We start from the raw sequence: 20257 nt of genomic DNA, 5'->3' as shown, positions 1-20257 counted from the left end.
TACAGCCGAGCCCCTTTTACAGAGGCCCAGGGCAATGTCTTCCTCCGGGAGGAGCCACTCAGCAGCGGCAGGCGGACCCCGAAAAGCTCACACGTTATAATCCCCCCTCCCCACATTAATCAACCGCCCCCCTCAGGCGACACCCCTTCTGGCTATTCGCGCCAACTGAGCCTTTTATACCCCTTGTATTCCCCCCCCCACTTCAACCGTCTTGGCGAAAGGGGTGGGGCTCCCCTCGGCCCTGCCTCTCGAGCTGAATGACAGCCTGGGCCTAGCCAGCCAGCGGGCGGCTTCTGCCTTACCACGTGACCTCGCAGCCACCGCCCCCCCCTCTGTCTCCAGTCCGCCGCCCGCCCTTTTGCCCGGCCGCCCCCCCCCTCCCCAGTTGAGGCTGGGCTCCTTCCCGCGAGCTGGGTGGTGGGTGGGCGCCTTTGATTGCCTTTCAGGTGCGGGGAGGCTTGCCGCGAGGTGAGTTTCTCGGCTCCTGAGGAGGTGGCCCGGCGGCGTTTTGTTTTGTTTTGTTTTTAAATTTTCTTCTTTCCCTCTCGCTCTCCAGCCGCACCGTCCCAGCCGGCCGGACTTGCAGGCACTTCCTGCAAGTGTGGCCGGCTGGGACGTTGCGGTTAGGGAGGCTGCTTCTCGAGCCCAGCAGCGGCGAAGTGAGCGAGTTTGGGACGGAGAAAAGCCGAGGGGGGGAAACTCCGCAGGCGAGACTTTTGGGGTTCCTCGAGAGTGAGGAAAAAAAAACAAAACCAAAGGGAGCCGCCAGCCGCCCGGTTGCCGAAGAGGGACCGCGGGTGGGACGCGCGGCTGGCGGTGGATCGATCTCCGAGGTTCCCTCGGCTGGCTACGGCCCTCTTTTCATGAAATCTTTGAGTTTGCCAGTTGTTTGGGATTAGTTACGAAAGAAGAAGAAGAAAGGAGGAGGAGGAGGAAGAAAAAAAAAAGAAAATCTTTAAATCAACGTCATTTTAACTCGGGGGTTTGGCTGGACTTGAAAAGAAGGGGGAAAAGAAAAATCGCGCTCCCGATCTCGTGTATTGTTTTCCCTCGCTCGCTTTCATAAACTAACTCCGAAGAACTCTGTAATTGGATAACAAGAGTAATAGGATGACATCCCTTGTAGATCCCAGGATTAAACTTGCTTTGAGGAAGAAACCATCTGAAAGAACTCAAGAGGTAACTTACTTTCTTTTCGTGTTTCTGCTTTTATGACTCTTGCTGCTTGGTGTAAAAGAAACATTTCTAGATATTAATCTGCAGTGGAGTTTATGCCTACATTATCACAAAACACACGACTGTGTTAGTTGTTGCTGCTGAGTTCCTGACTTTAATATATGATAAAACATGCATAAATGTTCAGCAATATGACAAACATTAAATTTAGAAAATTATATCGATAGAGATCAGAACTTATATCATTTTGCAACTATTATGATCTTTTTTAAAAAAAATAGTGTGCCTGATGCCTTTTTAAAAAAAATGTTTTAACTCTCGAACTTTGTTGTGTTTTATAAAAACGGGGCATGTAAACACCATTACATTTATGGTAAGTGAAAGTCCTTTAATACTATAGATGTGTTGTTGAATGACATGTAACAATTCTAGGAAAATTGCATATTTGAATAGGAAGGCACTCATATATGCGTCTGAATTAGGCAGTACAGGTTTGCAGTCAGTAAGAACAATCTAAATGTCTTGTTGCTGCTTCTGATTTGCAGTGTGGAAGAGGGCAGGAGGTTTTCCATCCACTTTGTTTAAAAAACAAAAAGCTCTTAATCAGCAGTGGGTGGTAAATTTATTCAGCCCAGCTCTTGAAGTAATCTGTCCTTACTAGGTGTGTGTGTTTGTTGGAGAGTGCAGTTTTATTAAAAAGGTCTGATTCTACGTTTGTTATACTGTCAACTCTCCCTTTTAGGATTTTTGGAGTTGTGTTTCCTAATCTTAAAAAGAGCAAAATTTGAAGTGATGATGGTCAGAGAGGGCATTTGCTGTTGGATTTATGCTACCAATTCAGAGTCTGTCATTGTTATCACTTGAAGAACTCAGAAAATCCTTTCTCTTCTGTTGCAAGCTTCATCCATTGGGTGAATCTTATGATGCCAATATAAATTGTTTGCTAGGTAGATAAATATAACTTAGTAAGTATGATTTGGTTAAAAATACTAACGGCCAAACAGCAGAAATTTGCATTTTATGTAAACTATGTTAGGCAAATTACTAATAAGATTTCATATTTTCTTATTAGAATATTTTCTTAACACTTTTGAACTTTTGAATTGTACTAGGTTTTTAGATTATGTGCAGTAGAGTAAAGGAAAAGCTCAGAATGAGAAGATTCAGCTAGCTCCATCTTATAGTTGACCTCAGGGGAAGCTTCTGTTCTCAGTAAGCAAAGATTCCTAAATAAGATCCTTTTTTGAAAATCTGATCAAATAGGACACATTAAATACTGATGTTTCCATGTTTTCCTTCCTTTAATACTTTAATATTCTGATTTTAAAACTTAGCATTAGATTCCTTCTTTTTAATGCTTCTTACTGCTTCCAAAATAGTCTTTTTGGAAATGGTACTTGGGAGAAATATTGAAGATATATAATCTTGCTTGTTTTGATTTTATCATTCTGGATTTTGACGATGAATGTTACAGAATTTAAATAAAATATTATTGCATGAAATAATCTAGAAGTCCAGACATAGATATTTAAACAAAACAAATCAAACCAAGTCAGTTATAATTCTAAAAGCCAGAATTAAAATATTAAGCTTTGTCTTATTGAAGAAATATACTCTTTTGTGAAAGTTATCTGACTTGATTGCATAAGCATCAAACAATCTTTGGGCCTTTAAAAGTTGTTGAATTGTCTTTATAGATTTGTTTCTGGTTTGACATAAGTAAGAATGTTCTAGGAAATTCTGATTTAACACAAACTAGGTATTTCATATTAAAGGGCACTAAGTGAAGAGAGAAGCACATGACAATACTCTATTCCTGACACATGTTCACCATTTCATATTTTTTTAAGGAAAGGATTATAAAATATATCTTCCCTAGTGTAAATAAAAGTATGATTTCACCGATGTTAGTAAGTAGCAGCCATATGGATTGTGATTCATCGTTACTGAACCCAGTAATACTTCTGAGAATCAATCCAGAATTGATGTCCCAATATATTTTAAGAAATAGAAAATGCTGATCTAGTTTGCGAGTATGTTGAGGCAGACTTTTCAAACTCTTTTTGCCTATAATATTTTCTATGAAAAACACTTTCGTAAAAAAGTTTTTCTTTGAGCAGTATGCAATCCTAGCATATTAATTTATTGTTTCAAATAAAAAGGCAGGTAGAAAGGTAAAGATTTCCCCTATCCAGTCAATGAGCTATTTAAACATTTAAAATAGGTACTTTTCAATATGCAGAAGCATGAATAAGGCACCTCCTGTTAAAATAACTACCATATATCTTTTGCAAGACTTGGGGGCAGCTGTGTTGAAAGTAGTAGTCAGTTGTCTCACATGTGCCTGTTCCTGTGTGTTGTAAAGCACCTCTTTTTAATGATTTGCAGAGCCTATTGCTTGTAATAAAGTGCACACCCCACAGCACTTTCTTTCCAATTGGTATCTTAGCCAATTTTAGAGTGCTATACAGGCATCATTTCAGAGTTTGGGTTTGGATATGAAAGTATTGATGTGTGAACTGATAAGGAACAGAACCATTTTGCCAATACTAGATATCTGTATTAGTCCCTTTGTTTCTAAAATGAATTTCTCCTACAGAATGGAAAAGAACCACAAAAATAAAAATGCTGTTACTTAAATGCCTGTACTTTTCCATTTCTCTATTCTCATCTCACTTTTCAGAAGAAACTAATCATTGCTTAATTTGCTAATCATTAGAAACGTTTCTCAAACTCTACAGAGTGCTTTGCAACATGCAGAAGTGTACCTTACCCCTTTTAGGATTGTTAAAGCAATTGCATCCTTTCCAAGTTCACACTGCTGCTTCAGGAGCAAATCTTGGATTTCATTGTATGCATGTGGATGTACAGACACTTAATTTCATTTATAGATGCTCCCATAAGATTTATTTCAAAGAATTTGTACATTATTAAGTTATTAGTTTGTAATTGCACTTTATGACTAACCCAGGTGCACTAACAACTAAACTAAATAGTCCTGGACTTACAATTTAATGATTGTTCAGTTACAATGGCTTTGAAAAGAGTGACTTTATGGCCATGTTTCACACTTACGGCCATTTCAGCACCCCCCATGGTCATGCAAAATTTGGATGCTTGGCAGTTGGTCCATATGTATGATGGTTTCTGTGTCCCAGTGTCATGTGATCACTTTTGCAACCTTCTGATAAGTAAAGTCAATAGGGAAGTCAGATTTACTTAACAACAATCAGGTTACTAATTTAATAGCTGCATTGATTCACTTAATAACTATGGCAATAAAAAATCATAAAATGGGGCAAAACTCACTTAACAAATGTCTCACTAAGCAACATAAATTTTGGGGTCTATTGTGGTCGTACGTTGAGGATTTAGAGAGCTATGCATCTCTAAATGTGCATATACTTCAATAAATTTGATATGGATACAAGATAGTTGTGTTCTGTGGCCTTAATAGGATTGTTGGAAAGAAAGGGAAAACCTGCAACCAGGAACTTGCACAATGTAAGAAAACTGATAGCAATGTAAAACAGTCAGTCAGTGACCATTGTTTTAACAGAATACGATAATAAGAGCTTAAATGTAGCCATTGGAATACCTGTGACACAATAGATAATCCCCTTTTGCTGTTATGCAATTATACATAATCTTAGTAATTTATGGAAAAATTATTAGCAAATCAAATTCCAATATAGACCTTTGCATTGTTCTGCATGTTTGTTAGAAGTATAGGTTGCTTAAATTTTAATTATTTGAGTGAAATCACACAAAAGTCTACTCAAATTAGAATTTAGAAACTGTTTGAATTTATTAAGACTTAGTTTTTTGTTCTCTTGCCTCTCAGTTGCTCCACTAATGTGCACTATTGTTAGAGATACTGGAGACAAGACGTTTGATCACAGTATTGCCAATGTAGTGTGATTGTCTCTTCAGTTAGTCTCTTGTAATATAGTAATGGTGGCAGGATACTGGTGTTTTTGCCTTCTCCCAAGCCATTGTTTACTATTGAGCTTATCATAGCAACATGGGTAGGATGGTTGTTTCTCTGTGATCTGTAGTTGAGGGAGGAGAGGGGAATATTTATTGAACATTTTTTGTGCTCCCATCATGATCAGCTGGGAAAATAATGTTTGACTCAAATCAATTTCAAATCAGTTTACAACTGTTTATGGAGGGATTAACAAATAAAAATACAGTAGTGAATGTGCTCTTAAACTATTCAAGGTTATTTTTTAATATATAATCTGTGACATCTTGGTGCTGCAGAACTCTAATAAACATTTTGCAGAAACCTTTTTGATGCTGTGCCAATTCTTAACTATGCAGAAATGCATAAAATTGTTCAATGTTAACAGCTGTCCAGTTATTACATCATTAAGTCATTAGACTTGTTATTTGGGATTCTTATTTGTGTTAAAATTTAGGTTCTGCCATTCTCAATAATGGCTTATAGTTCATTTGGAGTACTACATGATAGCTATAGTTTTAAAGCCTTAGGCTTAGGTGTAGTGGGGTATGGTTCAGGCAGGCAAAGGGAGCAAAATGTTTTGCTTTCTTCTGTGTGAATAGGTGCAGATCTTCAAAGCAACTAGGATAAAAGCATCAGATTTTCTATCTTGGGCTGGCACTCAATCCTCCTGCCCAGAAGCCTTGGGAAAGCTAATAAGAAGATGGCAGGGAAACATATGGAGAAACATTAGGGGTGTTTGATTTTTTGTTCGGTGCTGCTTTCCTCAGTTTTGTGATTTTTACCTTTTATCCCATTTTATGTCGCTTAATTGTTTTTGTTTTGTTGATTGCAGATTAATAATTCCAATTTTTATATGTTGACTTAGTTTTTGGTGCATCCATGTCAGTCTTGAACCCTCCTGGTGACTCCTTGGATTTGTCCTTGCAGTTTTCTTGAGAAGATTTTGCCATTGTCTGCTTCCTAGGGCTGGGAGAGAGTGATTGACCTAAGGTTACCTAGCTAGTTTTGTGCCTAAAAGCAGATTAAAACTCATAGTTCCCTTTTTCTAGCTGGTGCCTTAAGCCCCACACTGAACTGGCTCTTTGTATGTTGATCTAATCATTCTATAACTTTTATAATCTTTTTGTGCAGATATTAAAATAATCAAGTGTTGCATTTGTAGTACCTCTATGGGCTCCAGGACTGTGTGAGCCTGGTAATTTTGGTAAAAGGGGGAAAAATGTGAAGGGATAAAAACAGAAAGATTAAGCCATTAATTTAAAAGCGTTCAGTTAAGGCAGGGGTCCCCAACTCCTGGTCTGGCAGCCCAGTACCAGTGCAAGGTCTGTTGGGAACTGGGCCATGCAAGTGGTGGGCGAGCATGTTAGTGTGCGAAGTTCTATTTCTCTAAGTGGTGGACATGCCTGTGAAACCATCCCCTGTCCCCTCATCGATGCCGCTGCCAGTCCATAGAGCCAGAAAGATTGGGGACCACTGAGTTAAAGGAAGCATCCTCCAATAACAGGAACTGATAGCGGCAGCTTCACCAGCTGCTCCAGATGGAGTTCTTTTACCTAAGCCCCCCCCCCCCAATTCAGGCAGGAGAAAGCTCTCAGGAAAGGCTTTGGCAGGTCTAGCTTGGAATTACCACCCTATAAAATTATTATTAAGGGGAGGTTACAATTTTAAAACAAAGTCAACTTAAAAATTAAACCTGGATTAAAATCAACATCATGACTAATGCTAAAATTAACACTGAAAAACCAGGAAAAGCAAGTTTGACTTTACAGATTTTTTAAAAAGCAAGACTGTCAACACAGCACCAGATAGAGTACACTATATAGCTTGGAACCATTATAAGAAAAGTCTCTGTTATGTGTGCCAAAATGATGGGTCTGCAGCAGCAAGGGCATATTCAAAATAGGTTATAATAACTGGTCAATTTCATAGCAAAAGAGGAGATTGTTTAATTCAGTGGTTCCCAACGTGGGGCCTATGCCCCACAGGGGGACAATTTGATTTTTAATGGGGGAAATTTGGAACCTTGTTTAAACCAAGTTCATGGCCTTTTAGGCTTCCTCCGTGTGAGTAGAGTTCACTTTTTGAATAGTAAGAATTATATGTCGGGGTGGGGTGGGGTGGGCATCAGAAATTTAGAGAGGCTTAGGTGAGGCATGGCCAAAAAAAGGTTGGGAACCACTGGTTTAAATAGTAAGGCCTGATATTTAGGGATTTAAAGGTTAATGCAGTGCCTTAAACAGTATGCAGTAAGCCATTGGCAAACTGAAAGCCTTTCAATATAGGGATCATATAATCCCTGTACCTTCTACTAATTAAGCAGTCTAAAATTAAAGATTCTTTTATGTCAGGTTCATCTTCTGATTGACTTTATTGCTACATGATGCTAGGGAACAATATAGAAATTTCTTCTGAAATCTTTTTCCAGAATTGATTTTCTATACACATTGCAAATGAGGCTCAGCCTGATTAGCTTCTAAACCCAGACTACAATATGTTGTGATCTAGCTCCGTGATGGTGAACCTATGGTACGCATGCCACAGGTGGCACGCAGAGCCCTCTCTCAAGGCACACCAGCCATCGCCTAGTCCAGCTCCACTGTGCATGTGTGTGTACCTCCCGCTGGCCAGCTGGTCTTTGGGTCCCCGATCTCTGCAGTTTCTCCCCCCAGCATGTGCTAGCTTTCTCTTACAGTTTTGCCACCCATGCCTTCTCAGATCTCTGCAGGTTCCACCCTCCGCAGTAGAAATGCAGGAGAAAGCTAGGACACTCTGGGGGGAGAAACTGAGGAGATCAGGGAAGGCAGGGCAGGCAGAAATGCAGAAGAACCAACTTGGAAGCCAAAATGAGGGCTGGGGTGCATGTGCCAAGGGGCACATGTGCGGGGAACGCGTGCACATGTGAGGGTCAGGGCGCATGCGCGGGGGAGCACTTGCATTGCATTTTGGGGATTGGGGCACGTGCGCTTTGGGCACTTGGCACCAAAAAGGTTAACCATCACTGATCTAGCTGCTTTATTTTTTATGAATTCCAGCTTCCAGACACTTCCTAAAACATGATTCGGGATCAGATGAACTCCAGATGTGGTATATCTAAGTCATAGCAGACTGTTGTCAAGTCTGACCAGTTGAGGAAAGGGCTTTAACATAACTGCATAGATCATTGGCCTGGGTTACAATTAATAAACTTAATTGTAAAACTATTTTCCGGACATGGCATCAGTTTTCAAGTGAAATTCAAGGTGCTGATAATTATCTATAAAGCTCATTATGTTTGGTAGCAAGGTATCTCCAGGGCCACGTTCTCTAGCCACCAAGATAAATCATGTCTTCTGTAAAAAAATCTGATTGCACACCTGTTTCCAGATATTATTCAGAATTTTGTAGCTGCTGCTTTTTTGTGGCAGTGCTTATATTACAGTCTCCTTCTTGAAGCAATTCTAGAGGGTCTGTTGGTTATGGATGATGCCTTAGTTGGATTTGTATATATTATATTATATATTATATTATGATTATTATATATATTTTAAATTTTTCCATGGACTTTTTATTTTTCTTACACTTTACTACTGTGAATTGCTGAAAAATTCTTGACTGCAGTAAACAAATGAGAGTAAACTACATGGAACTTAATAAAAATTGCTATCACTATCACTATCAATCTTTAGAATTATATATAGGATACAACAAAGACAAAATGCAAAATAGAGCTATTTTCATTGTCAGAGGTTATTTTATTGTTGTTGTTGTTGTTGTTGTTAGCCACTTATCTGGCCATACCACTACTCAAGGCAGCTTGTAATAATAAAAAGAAAGAAAAATGAAAGGTGTATAAACAGAAGAGAAGTAAAAAAAATATAACAATAAAATAATGACAGAAGAACACAAGAAGAATAAACACATCAATATGATAACCAAAAAGACGGATGGGAGAAAAGCAGCTAGCAAGAGGAGTCTGGAATCTTGCCTTAGAGTGTAAGATGTTCCAAAGAGCAGGTGCTGCAGCAGAGAAGGCTCTTCTGGATCCCTACAGTTGGGATTCTTTGATTGACAGGATCAAAAATAGGCCCTCTCTACCAGCACAAGTAGGATGGGCTTCTCCTAATGGGACGAGGGGTCCATCAGGTATCCTATACCTATGCCACTAAAGGCTTTAACTAACTAACTTTAACTTTAACTTTAACTAACACCTTGAACTGCACTAGGAAACAGATGAGATTACTATTACTCTCATTAATATATGCTTCAGGAACTCTTGCTGAACTATACCTTTTGTTGTGGTTTATACCTATTGAGGCTGTGAGGAGTTGGAATCTGAAGCTGAGGTTTAAGTTCCCATTATTTACCATATATAAATACAGTCTTTATTCCACATTGTTTTCATTATGTTTCTTCCCTTGTTTACAAGGGTGTGGTATCAATTTTAACTAAGGGAATTTTTTAAAAAAATAGCTCGTTGTTTGGAACTACTCTACCTCCCCATGCAAAGAAATGCACAGTGACCTTTTGTAACTTTGTTGAATCATGATCGTTTCTTGATGAGTAGGGGTATAAATCCTAATATGAAAATGTATTTCTTGAGAAGGCTGTGCATATTCCTTTTTGCGTGGGGGTATTTGGGTAAATTGTTCTGATGAAAATTTTAAAAATTATTTTGCATTGGGTTTTTAAAGTAGTGCATGAACAAACCAAACTGAGCCACAGTAAATAAACCTCTTTTCTATAAATTTCAAAATAAAAGGGAATGCAGTTTTCAACCATTTAGTTTTTGGAGCAGTCTAGTGGGAATCAAACTCAAACTGCATAATATAATCTGGGATATCCTGGCTATTAAAACCTTTATTTTTGGTATATCCTGTTAAAATATATTTGCTGGCTTGTTACACGTGTACGATTCTTTTGTCCTTTAAAATCATGGAAGAATATTAATGAAATAGTTCACATTGCAACTGTTCTTTGTCTAAACTATTATTGTTAATTCTCATTTACTATACAGCGTACCACGCAACCAGATTCTTTAATGATAGACATTTTTTAAAAAGGCAGCAATAACATTCTTGCTGACAGCGTAACAAAGGGCCTGTTGTTCTGTTGCATAGTTCAGCCAAACAGAAGAAAACATCTGCTTCTTGTTTCCAGAAATAACTGGTATTTGAAGTAGATGTTTCCTTTCTTTTTTTCACAAAATGTGAAGGAAAATATGGCTTGAAAATTCAGGATCATCATCTTCTTCCTAGCCTATTCCCGCGATTACAGGGTCCGCTTTTTTGATCATTGAACGCCACTTTGCATGGTCAGCTGTGTCTCCAAAGTGCAGGCCCGTGGCTTGCATATCTTTGTTGCTAGTGTCTTGCCACCTCTGTTTTGGGTGCCCGCAAGGTCACCAGCCGTTGACTTCTAATTGGTAGGCAGTCTTGGCAATGGTGGAAGGTGCTGCTCTTAGGACATGTCCATACCAGCAGGGTTGGCCTTCTCTATCTTCTCTATAATTGTTGCCACACCAAAATGTCCCAATGGTGTCATTTGTGATGTGGTCAAGAAGGAAGATGCCTGATATGAAAATATGCTTGAAAATTCAGGATGATTGCTTTTTGTTCAACTTTGCCCATTGGGAAAAAAAACCTCTTTGTTATCAGATTTTCCTATTTAGGTAATTATTTTCCATGACTAATGAAGACTGAGAGGTTGGTGAGTTATGGCACAGCTTCATTATGGCATAGCTTTGTTATGAGCATTGCTGTAACCTTCTGAGAATAATTATCCTAATAAGAAACATTGATTTGTTATGTGACAATCCAATGTTTTAGATGTTCTGAGCAACTGGTTCTGGAGCTTTGTATATATCCAGAGTAATGGAGGCTCTTTAAATCAGGAATACAGAATGCATAAATGAAAATAGTTCACTTGTTGAGGTCATTTGTAGAACTTCCCTTACAGAAGCTGCAGATTTGCCTAGCAATTATTTACGGTCCAATTTGATTGAAGTTGCTCCACATTTTTGAATGGGTTCCCTTTGCTTTAAGAGAGTTGATGTCCTTGTTAGGGTTTAAAAAGAACCTAAAAAAGAATTTGGAAATGGCTTAGCATTTTTTGTTTTAATTTAAATTGTTTAAATATGTTTTGATGGTAAATATTTTTGCTGTAGGCCTCCTGAAGGGGTAAAAATTTTTTTTTTAAAAAATTAAAACTTTCAGTCTGAATTAATTTTAAGATTTACTGTACTTTGTGTCAGTATGCTCTTACATGGGTTCTTTGTTCATTGTATTCCTATACATTTTCTAGGCTGGCTTTAATATTTTTGAGAATTTTTCCCCCAAAACTACTACTTTTCTTTTTTAAATACAATTGGCCCATCTTTTAATATACAATTCAGTATTAATTCTAATTATTTAATTGTCTATGTGTAGATGTACAAACAGCTTTATAAAGGACCTGGGATAGGCAGATGTTGTTTGATAGTATTGTAGGATATAAACTGTTCCAAGAAAAGCTGCCTTTTTCTATTGACTGGTGGTGATTTGTTAATGCTGATGGCGATCGGGTTATCTTGGGATTGCACCCAAGAGGTGCCTATTGCTATTGGAACTATTTTTGCTTTCTTTTGCCACAGTTTTTATATTTCTGTTTGCAGGTCTTGGTATTTTGTAATTTTCTTCAATTCTTTTCTCTTCTGCTATCTCTAGCTATTGCAACATCCACTATCCAGACTATTGGTCGTTCTTATCAACGATTCTTACATCTGGGATATTATGTGGCAGATGCTTGTCTGTTTGAATTTAAAATTTCCAGAGCACTTTAGCATCTTTGTTTTCTATTACTTTGTCTATTTTGTGGACACACTAGTTCTTGCTTGCAGGCAAATCGTGTTTCTTGCAGTTATTCCAATGCATCATTGTTTGCTACTTTGTCATGCCATTGTTTGTAGTCAGTCTGGGTGATCGTCTTGTAGCAGCTAACTAGGTGGTCCATTCTTTCTTCAGCTTTCTTGCAGAGGTGGCATTTGCTGTCTGTTCCGTCTTCTCAATTCTGGCTTTGTATGAATTTATTCTTAAGGCTTGGTCTTATGCAGCTGGTATTAGCCTCCCTGTCTCTTCAACTTTCCAGCTCTTAGCCATTCCCGGATTCCTTCCTTCCTTCCTTCCTTCCTTCCTTCCTTCCTTCCTTCCTTCCTTCCTTCCTTCCTTCCTTCCTTCCTCCCTCCCTCCCTCCCTCCCTCCCTCCCTCCCTCCCTCCCTCCCTCTTCACATGGTCTATTTTGTTGTCCAGTTTGGTGTCTCCAATACTCAGTAAGCGTTTCTGACAGTAGCTTCACCACATCTTCTTCACTGTCTTTTTATAATTCAATGCCCTTTTTTCTTCTTCAGCTGTCTGATGTACTTGCAACTTTCCATGCCTTGGTAAGTAGAGTCTGTCAATATTGCTGCGTGGATGAAGGGCATGATTCATTGCCCTTATTATTCTGGCCTTCCTATCCAGGGCTTTTATTTCTAATTAAGTCCTGTCTACTGCTCCAGCTGTATATCTAATGACTGAAATTGCCCAGATGTTAATTGCCTTGGTGGTATTTCCTCCACTGCATTTGTGCTTTATGATGTTTTTCACCCTCATGATGTATTCACTTCTGACTTTCTTCTTGTCATCACTGTACTTAATGGTGTTACTTGAAGGATGCCTAGGTAGAGATTGTCTTCAACCAAACTCTCAGTGTTATTGTTTGATTTGATGTATTTTGATTCCTTTAGATTTTGCTATTTTTTCCCTTTGGTGGTGAGAGCGGTACACTTGTCTAGTCCATTGCAATATCTTGGCTGAATGTAAGGACAATATTAAGCAGGGATTTTACTTCATGGATGATCTGAAGCTGCTTTTCCATACAGCTTCAGATCATCCATGTAAATGAGGTGAGATAGCCTGGTAGATGTTTTTGATGTTTGATATCTGTGGACTGACTTGTTCAGTATTGTTCACAGAGGTATCAGTGAAATGACAAACAGTAGTGGTGATAGTGAGAACCCTTGAAAGATTCCTCTTTTTTCCAATCTATTATTGACCAACAAGTTTGTTTTGCATCGTGCCATTGATCTTTGCACAAAGCCTCTGATGTTCCTATTGACTCTTGTTATTCCTAGGTATCTGATTATCCAATCATGTGGCAGGCAGTCCAGTGCAATTGACCTGTAATTACCTGGTGCTGCCCTTTTTGTTGGATCTTTCATTATCAGGTTTTGGCAGATGTTAACCAATCTTCAATTTCATCTTCTTGAAGTATGTTGTTAAACTGCTTGGCAATGAATCAGTCAGATGTTTCAATCAAAAACTATTCATTTATATTATTTCCACACCGTCCATTTCACCTACCTGTCGTCTTCAGCTGGTGCTGCCCAAAAGGGACCAGTCTTCCTGTCCCTTTTGTCCACCATTTCTGCTGCTATTATAGGATGTTATTTCAGCTTCTTTTTTTATCCTTGTGCAGTTCCTTTATCCAAGCTGCATTCATGTTATATTTCTTTGGGTTCCCCCATAGCTTAGTGATCCCCAACCTTTGTGGCTCGGCAGCCCAGCTTGTGGGGAGGTGAATTGGACCACGTGAGCAGTGGGCTGGCAGGCATGCATGTGCAGCTCAATTTGTGTAAGTGGTGGGCAGGTGCGCACACATATGCGACTTCGACTTCTGCAGATCAAGCTGCCCATGCGCGCATACCCCAGTTCCAAATAGACCACAGCCTGGTAGTAGGCTGCAGACCAGAGATTGAAGTTCTCGGCCATAGCTGGAATTGCGCTGTTTTTATTTTGTTAGTTCTGGATTGCAGTCTCTCGATGGATCGATAGAAACATTATTGATGCGATTAAAATTGGAAATTCTGCCTATAATGTGCAGAACTTCATAACTGCTGATCTGCCTGGCTTTAATTTTTATTTGCTGTTTTTTCCAGTGCTTTCTTGTTTCTAGGTAATTTTTCTTGACTGGGTACTCGTTTTGTTCTTCAGCTTCTTTTCTTGCATCTGTACTAGCTTGCTTGCATCTGATCTTAGCATGTTGATCTTATTTTCCAGCCTGATCTTTATTTATTTATTTTTATTTATTTATATATCGTATTTGTATACCGCCCTATCTCCCAAGGGACTCAGGGCGGTTCACAGGCAAATAAAAAAGTACATATAAATACAGAATAAAATATCAATTTAAAAACTTATTTTACACAGCCAAATAATTAAAAAGAACAATATAAATAATAAAACCCATTAAAACCAATATAAATTTAAAATCTAGTCCAGTCCTGCGCAGATGAATAAATATGTTTTAAGCTCGCGGCGGAAGGTTCGGAGATCCGGAAGTTGACGAAGTCCTGGGGGGAGTTCGTTCCAGAGGGTGGGAGCCCCCACAGAGAAGGCCCTTCCCCTGGGTGTCGCCAAACGACACTGTCTAGCAGACGGCACCCTGAGGAGTCCCTCTCTGTGAGAGCGCACGGGTCGGTGAGAGGTATTCGGTAGCAGCAGGCGGTCCCGTAAATAGCCTGGCCCTATGCCATGGAGCGCTTTAAAGATAGTTACCAAAACCTTGAAGCGCACCCGGAAGGCCACAGGTAGCCAGTGCAGTCTGCGCAGGAGAGGTGTCACATGGGAGCCACGAGGGGCTCCCTCTATCACCCGCGCAGCCGCATTCTGAACTAACTGAAGCCTCCGGATGCCCTTCAAGGGGAGCCCCATGTAGAGAGCATTGCAGTAATCCAGACGAGACGTCACGAGGGCGTGAGTGACCGTGCATAGGGCATCCCGGTCTAGAAAGGGGCGCAACTGGCGAACCAGGCGAACCTGGTAAAAAGCTCTCCTGGAGACGGCCGTCAAATGATCTTCAAAAGACAGCCGTTCATCCAGGAGGACGCCCAAGTTGCACACCTTCTCCATTGGGGCCAATGACTCGCCCCCAACAGTCAGCCGCGGACTCAGCTGACTGTACCGGGATGCCGGCATCCACAGCCACTCTGTCTTGGAGGGATTGAGCTTGAGCCTGTTTCTCCCCATCCAGACCCGTACGGCTTCCAGACACCGGGACAGCACTTCGATAGCTTCGTTGGGGTGGCCCGGTGTGGAAAAGTACAGCTGAGTGTCATCAGCGTACAGCTGGTACCTCACACCGAAGCCACTGATGATCTCACCCAACGGCTTCATATAGATGTTGAACAGAAGGGGCGAGAGAATCGACCCCTGCGGCACCCCACAAGTGAGGCACCTCGGGGCCGACCTCTGCCCCCTGTCAACACCGTCTGCGACCGATCGGAGAGATAGGAGGAGAACCACCGATAAACGGTGCCTCCCACTCCCAATCCCTCCAACCGGTGCAGCAGGATACCATGGTCGATGGTATCAAAAGCCGCTGAGAGGTCTAATAGGACCAGGGCAGAGGAGCAACCCCTATCCCTGGCCCTCCAGAGTTCATCCACCAACGCGACCAAAGCCGTCTCCGTGCTGTATCCGGGCCGGAAACCGGACTGGAACGGGTCTAGATAGACAGTTTCCTCCAGGTGCTTCCATTTTGGTAGTGCACTGTTTGGGTTTTTTCCTTCTTTGTTGATTTTGCATCCCACTTACAAATGTGTGTGTGTAATCACACTTGTCCAATAAAGTATTCTATTATATTCTAATTGCACCCATCTGGACATTAGTTGGTATATTTCTTGCAGTGAACTGGTGCTTGCATTTGATATTACAGAAGTGACATATTTTAATATTTGTGCTAGCTGTTTCTTTGGAACAAGCTTTGATGCAGGCAACCTTATTGTTTTCTTTTTATGCTATTGTAGATGCTCAGTTATTGTTTGTTTCAATTTTTTTTGTTAGAGAGGTGTCAAACTCAAGACCGAAGGGCTGCATCCGGCCTTCAGGGTGGTTAAATCTGGCCCACAGGGCTGAAATCCAGCAGGTTTTGACAGGTTCTAGAGAACCGGTAGCAAAAATTTTGAGCAGTTCAGAGAACCGGTAGCAGAAATTTTGGGTAATTCAGAGAACAGGCAAATACCACCTCTGGCTGGCCCCAGAGTGGGGTGGAAATGGAAATTTTGCAATATCCTTCCCCCAGGAGTGGGTAGGGAATGGGGATTTTGCAGTATCCTTCCCTTGGAGTGGGGTGGGAATGGAGATTTTGCAGTATCCTTCCCCTGCCACGGCAACCCAGCCAGTCATGCCCACTACACCACACCCACCAAGCCACGCCCACAGAACTGGTTGTAAAAAAATTGGATTTCACCACTGGTCTGAGGGAAGTCCTGCCTTTGCATTTGGCCGCCACAGGTGCCCCCTGATACAAGTGATGTCGAGCTAGCCATGCCCACCCTGGCTCTGCCCACCCCAGTGAGATCAAACACAATCCTGATTTGTCCCTCAATGAAATCAAATTTGATCAAGTTGTTAAGCTCTGTTAAAGCATTGTTTTTACCAGTAAGTCGTCCCTAACTGTTACTTCAATTGAAAATAAAAACTCTCCAGGGAAAGTAATGCAACTTCCCTTCTCAGCAATCTGCTTGTAATCATGACACATTTCCTAATAACCATGCTTCTGTCTGGGCTACTGAGTTTATGTCTCAGTCTTAAGTATTAAATCTTAATTATATTTATCTCTCATTTTAATGCATTTTGAACTTTTCCTGCTCATGGTCTCTCAACTATTGACTAGAATCAATTAATTTCAACAAAAGTGCCAAAGAATTTTATTGTTCTTAACATCTAGCTGCAGTTTATTTAAAAGCCTTTTTTTCTTTCACCATAAATTGCTAAAGAGAAATAAATACAATACAACAAATGATGCTCATGTTCAGGAAATGTAAATAATACAGAGATACAAAGAAAAATGAAAATAATGCGAAAAAAAGGGAGGAACAGGGAAGAGGAAAAAAGTGTAGGGTAAAAGGAAGAAGAAAAAGGAAAACTTGGACTGCCGACTCTTTTTGGCCCAATAGATTAAGGTAATAGCATACAACCTCAACTTTTTACTTTTATATAATAATATATACTAGCCATTTCTATAACAGCAACCTATCTAATCGGCACCTCAAGCAAATTTCATCCGTTTCTCAGTTGAGATGTAAACTGAGTAATACAGTATGAATTTCAAAAGTAATTACATTCAGTAGGTAGAAACATGACCAAGTTTCAGTCTTTTATTGTCATAGTACACAAACACTTAATGTCTGCTCTTAAAGTAATTAATATTCAAGTTAGAAAAGCTTCTTGGGTATTTAAATGTTTGAGAGTTTTTTGCTTCTCATGTGGAAAAATATAATAGAATGATCTTGGCTTGGAACGTTCATTAATTTATTTTTTGAAAATACCTATAGAGAAGGGACTATAATGACATTTACTTTCCTCACTCGATATTGCATGTAAAGATTCACTTTAATCTGGGGTGCGGTGGGGGGGGGAGATTAGTAGCAATGTTTTAAACAAGCAGATTTTATTAAAAGACATAAGCTTTCAAAAGCCACACCTCACTTTGTCAGATGTAATGGAATGGTTAAATTGATGTAGGATTTAATCTGGAATGAGATGGGAGAGGGGGAGAGAAGGAAGAAAAAGACAAGTTGGCTACATAGGAGCAGGTTACACATGAGACAAATTTCAAATGTCTTACCAATTAACAGTATTTTTAACACATTAAAAATGAAAATACATTATCTGGCTCTTTCTGGTTTATATAAAATTGATCTAAAAATAAATGGATATATGACATAAGAACTTTTAAGATATTGTAAAACATGTAACACATTATTGTCTTTACACACCTAACATCATCATAATTTATTCATTTGTAATTATATAAAGACAACGAGGTTGAATTTTTTGGGGGGAAGGGAAGTCAGCTATAATCTAAGATGAAATGTTAATTCTCCAGTGTGATAGTGGGAGGGTCCAAGAATGAGTTCAGTGATGTCCTTTCTGCCTAGAGACTGAGTGATAAATTGAAGCCATTCCCGGATTCCTCTCTTTCTGGCCCCAGTTTTCAACTCAGTCTTGCCCAAGAGAGTCGCTTTGGACATCAGAGATTACCATTCTTGGTCTTCTTCCTGGGAACAGGTTTCCTTACTTGTGGTTTAGGCTGATTCTAACTATTGGAGACTTGCGGAAATAGCAGCAGCTCTCACCCTGTGTTTCCACTTCCAGGGCTCAGATCTGTGCTACTCAGTCATGCTGGCCAGTCCAGGTGTTCTGGCAATGCCACCATTCTGAAAAAGCTTCAACTGGGACCAGGGGGAATGTGCTGGGTAGCCCAGTCCACCTGGCACAGCCGTCAACTCACGAAAGCACTTGGATCACACTATTGTTGCTGCTGTGGCTTTTGGAGCCGCTTGAGCCAGCCTTTTAAAATTCCAAGCCGCTTGGCATTTCCGCGCTGGTTTTGGGTCCAGCCTTTGACAGCGCCACTTGAGCTGGGGCTTTTGGACATTTCTGGCCATCTTGGTGTGAGCACTGGCTAGTTCGGGCAGCGACAAAGCCGCCACCACCTTTCCTACCATCATCAGCCAGCTGACCTCCTGCGGAGCCCTTGCCTGTTTCCAGTCTCCCCTTTCAGATGAACTGTCAAAATGGCAGACAGCTCCTTTGATGACAGGAACAGAGCTAACGATCGCTCCCCAGCTTCACTGGAGCATGCCAGCAAAGAATCTGCTAAATCCAGGTCAGCTTCTAAGAGAGCAGCTGACAAGACTAAGGCTCTCAGGTCCTTCAGAAATACCAGTGCAGAGGAAAAGGATGCTAAGAGGCACCTGAAAGCCCTTGAAAAGCAATTTTCAAGGGCTGCAAAGAAACATGGCAAGCTGCCAGGTTCTCCCTTGACAGCTCCAAGCAGTTCACACACTTTTCAGTCAGAGCCCGTGGTTCAGCCACAAGATGCAGTTCTGCTGGAGGAACCACTAGAGGGAGCAGGAAAGTTATCTCCTTGCAGCTTGACAGCAAAGAAAAGAAATCTGGATCCTTTTCCTTGCATAGCAACTGGCAGGCAGGAATTTTCTGACAGGACAGTTACTGTCACTACCTTTACACCCACTGCAGCAGGGCTCCGCCCAGTGGAAAGTCAGGGGCCTGACATGTCTCAGGACATGAAACTTATAATTTCTCAGTCCATTTCCCAAAGTATTGCTGCAGGCTTGCAGCAAACCTACCGCCCTGACTCTTTATCACAGGAAGGCATGTCGTTTTCCTCATTCTTTGCCTTCGGCCAGCAGACCTAACTATCAGGAACATCGTTCCCACAGCCCCTCAGTGGGAAGTCAAAACTCCCTTTGGGGTGATGACGGGCACAGAGAGCTGGAGCTCGCAGAGGATGAGGACATGATGCCGGATCCTCCGGCCTTTACTGGACTCTTCCCTCCAGCCCTTTTTAAGCCTTTACTTCATAAGGCTAAATCCACCATCAAATTGGGAATGCAGACAATGTCACCGGTGGCTCCTCAAATCCTGCTGAAGGCCTCTTTCATGAGCCTAAGTCAGCGCAGGAGGAGATCCCTACTCCAAAACTATTTCTGGAGGTTATTCAAAAACAATGGGATCAACTGAGAGGCAATGACATTTTTAAAATGCTGGTCCAGACCTGACTGATCTTTTGCAGCCGCCTACGGTGGATGAACCAGTGGCGAACCTCGCCTCATCTTCCTCTATTATGGCTGGGGATTTGGCTGACAACCTAAGGGCCGAGGACAAGAAAGCAGAACTTGTCCTCCATAAGATCTACCAAGCTCTGCAGCATGGGCGGTGAAGGCGGCCATGGCCACTTCCTTTTTTAACTGCAATTCCTTGCTCTGGTTCACCCAGTTGCAAGTGAAGTTGCCAGCACAGGAAGCGCGCCTACACCAAGATATCAACAAATTAGTGGCTGCCACCCAATTTTCAGCGGGCGCTACCTTAAATGCTGCAAAATTTGCCTCCTGCACCCTCTCCTCCTCTTTTACTTGAGAAGACTGCTATGGCTCTGCAATTAGCAGGCAGATGCCAGGTCAAAGTGGAGGCTGGCTCTTTGCCCCTTTCAGAGGGGCTAGGTTATTTGGGGAGGCTCTTGATCCAATACTGATTGAGAACAAAGACAGGAGGAAGGTTATGCTGGGCATGTTTTGGAGGGCATACCGC

At 41.0% G+C, this 20257-nt stretch overlaps 1 protein-coding gene across 3 annotated transcripts in view; it reads left to right on the top strand.

The window, feature by feature from the left end:
- The first annotated feature begins 386 nt into the window (after window positions 1–386).
- The window catches only part of RAPGEF6 (Rap guanine nucleotide exchange factor 6), a 150627-nt gene continuing 130756 nt past the window's right edge, over window positions 387–20257 (top strand). For all 3 annotated transcript variants that reach the window (XM_058168507.1, XM_058168508.1, XM_058168506.1), the window contains exon 1: window positions 387–1179. In XM_058168507.1, the coding sequence (XP_058024490.1) occupies window positions 1111–1179 (69 nt within the window). In that variant the 5' untranslated portion in view covers window positions 387–1110. The remainder of the gene's footprint in view (window positions 1180–20257) is intronic.

The sequence above is a fragment of the Ahaetulla prasina genome, chromosome 2, assembly GCF_028640845.1.
Source record: "Ahaetulla prasina isolate Xishuangbanna chromosome 2, ASM2864084v1, whole genome shotgun sequence".
Classification (NCBI taxonomy): domain Eukaryota; kingdom Metazoa; phylum Chordata; class Lepidosauria; order Squamata; family Colubridae; genus Ahaetulla; species Ahaetulla prasina.
Note: the sequence above shows the minus strand (reverse complement) of the source record. Positions and strands in the feature narration are given on the sequence as shown.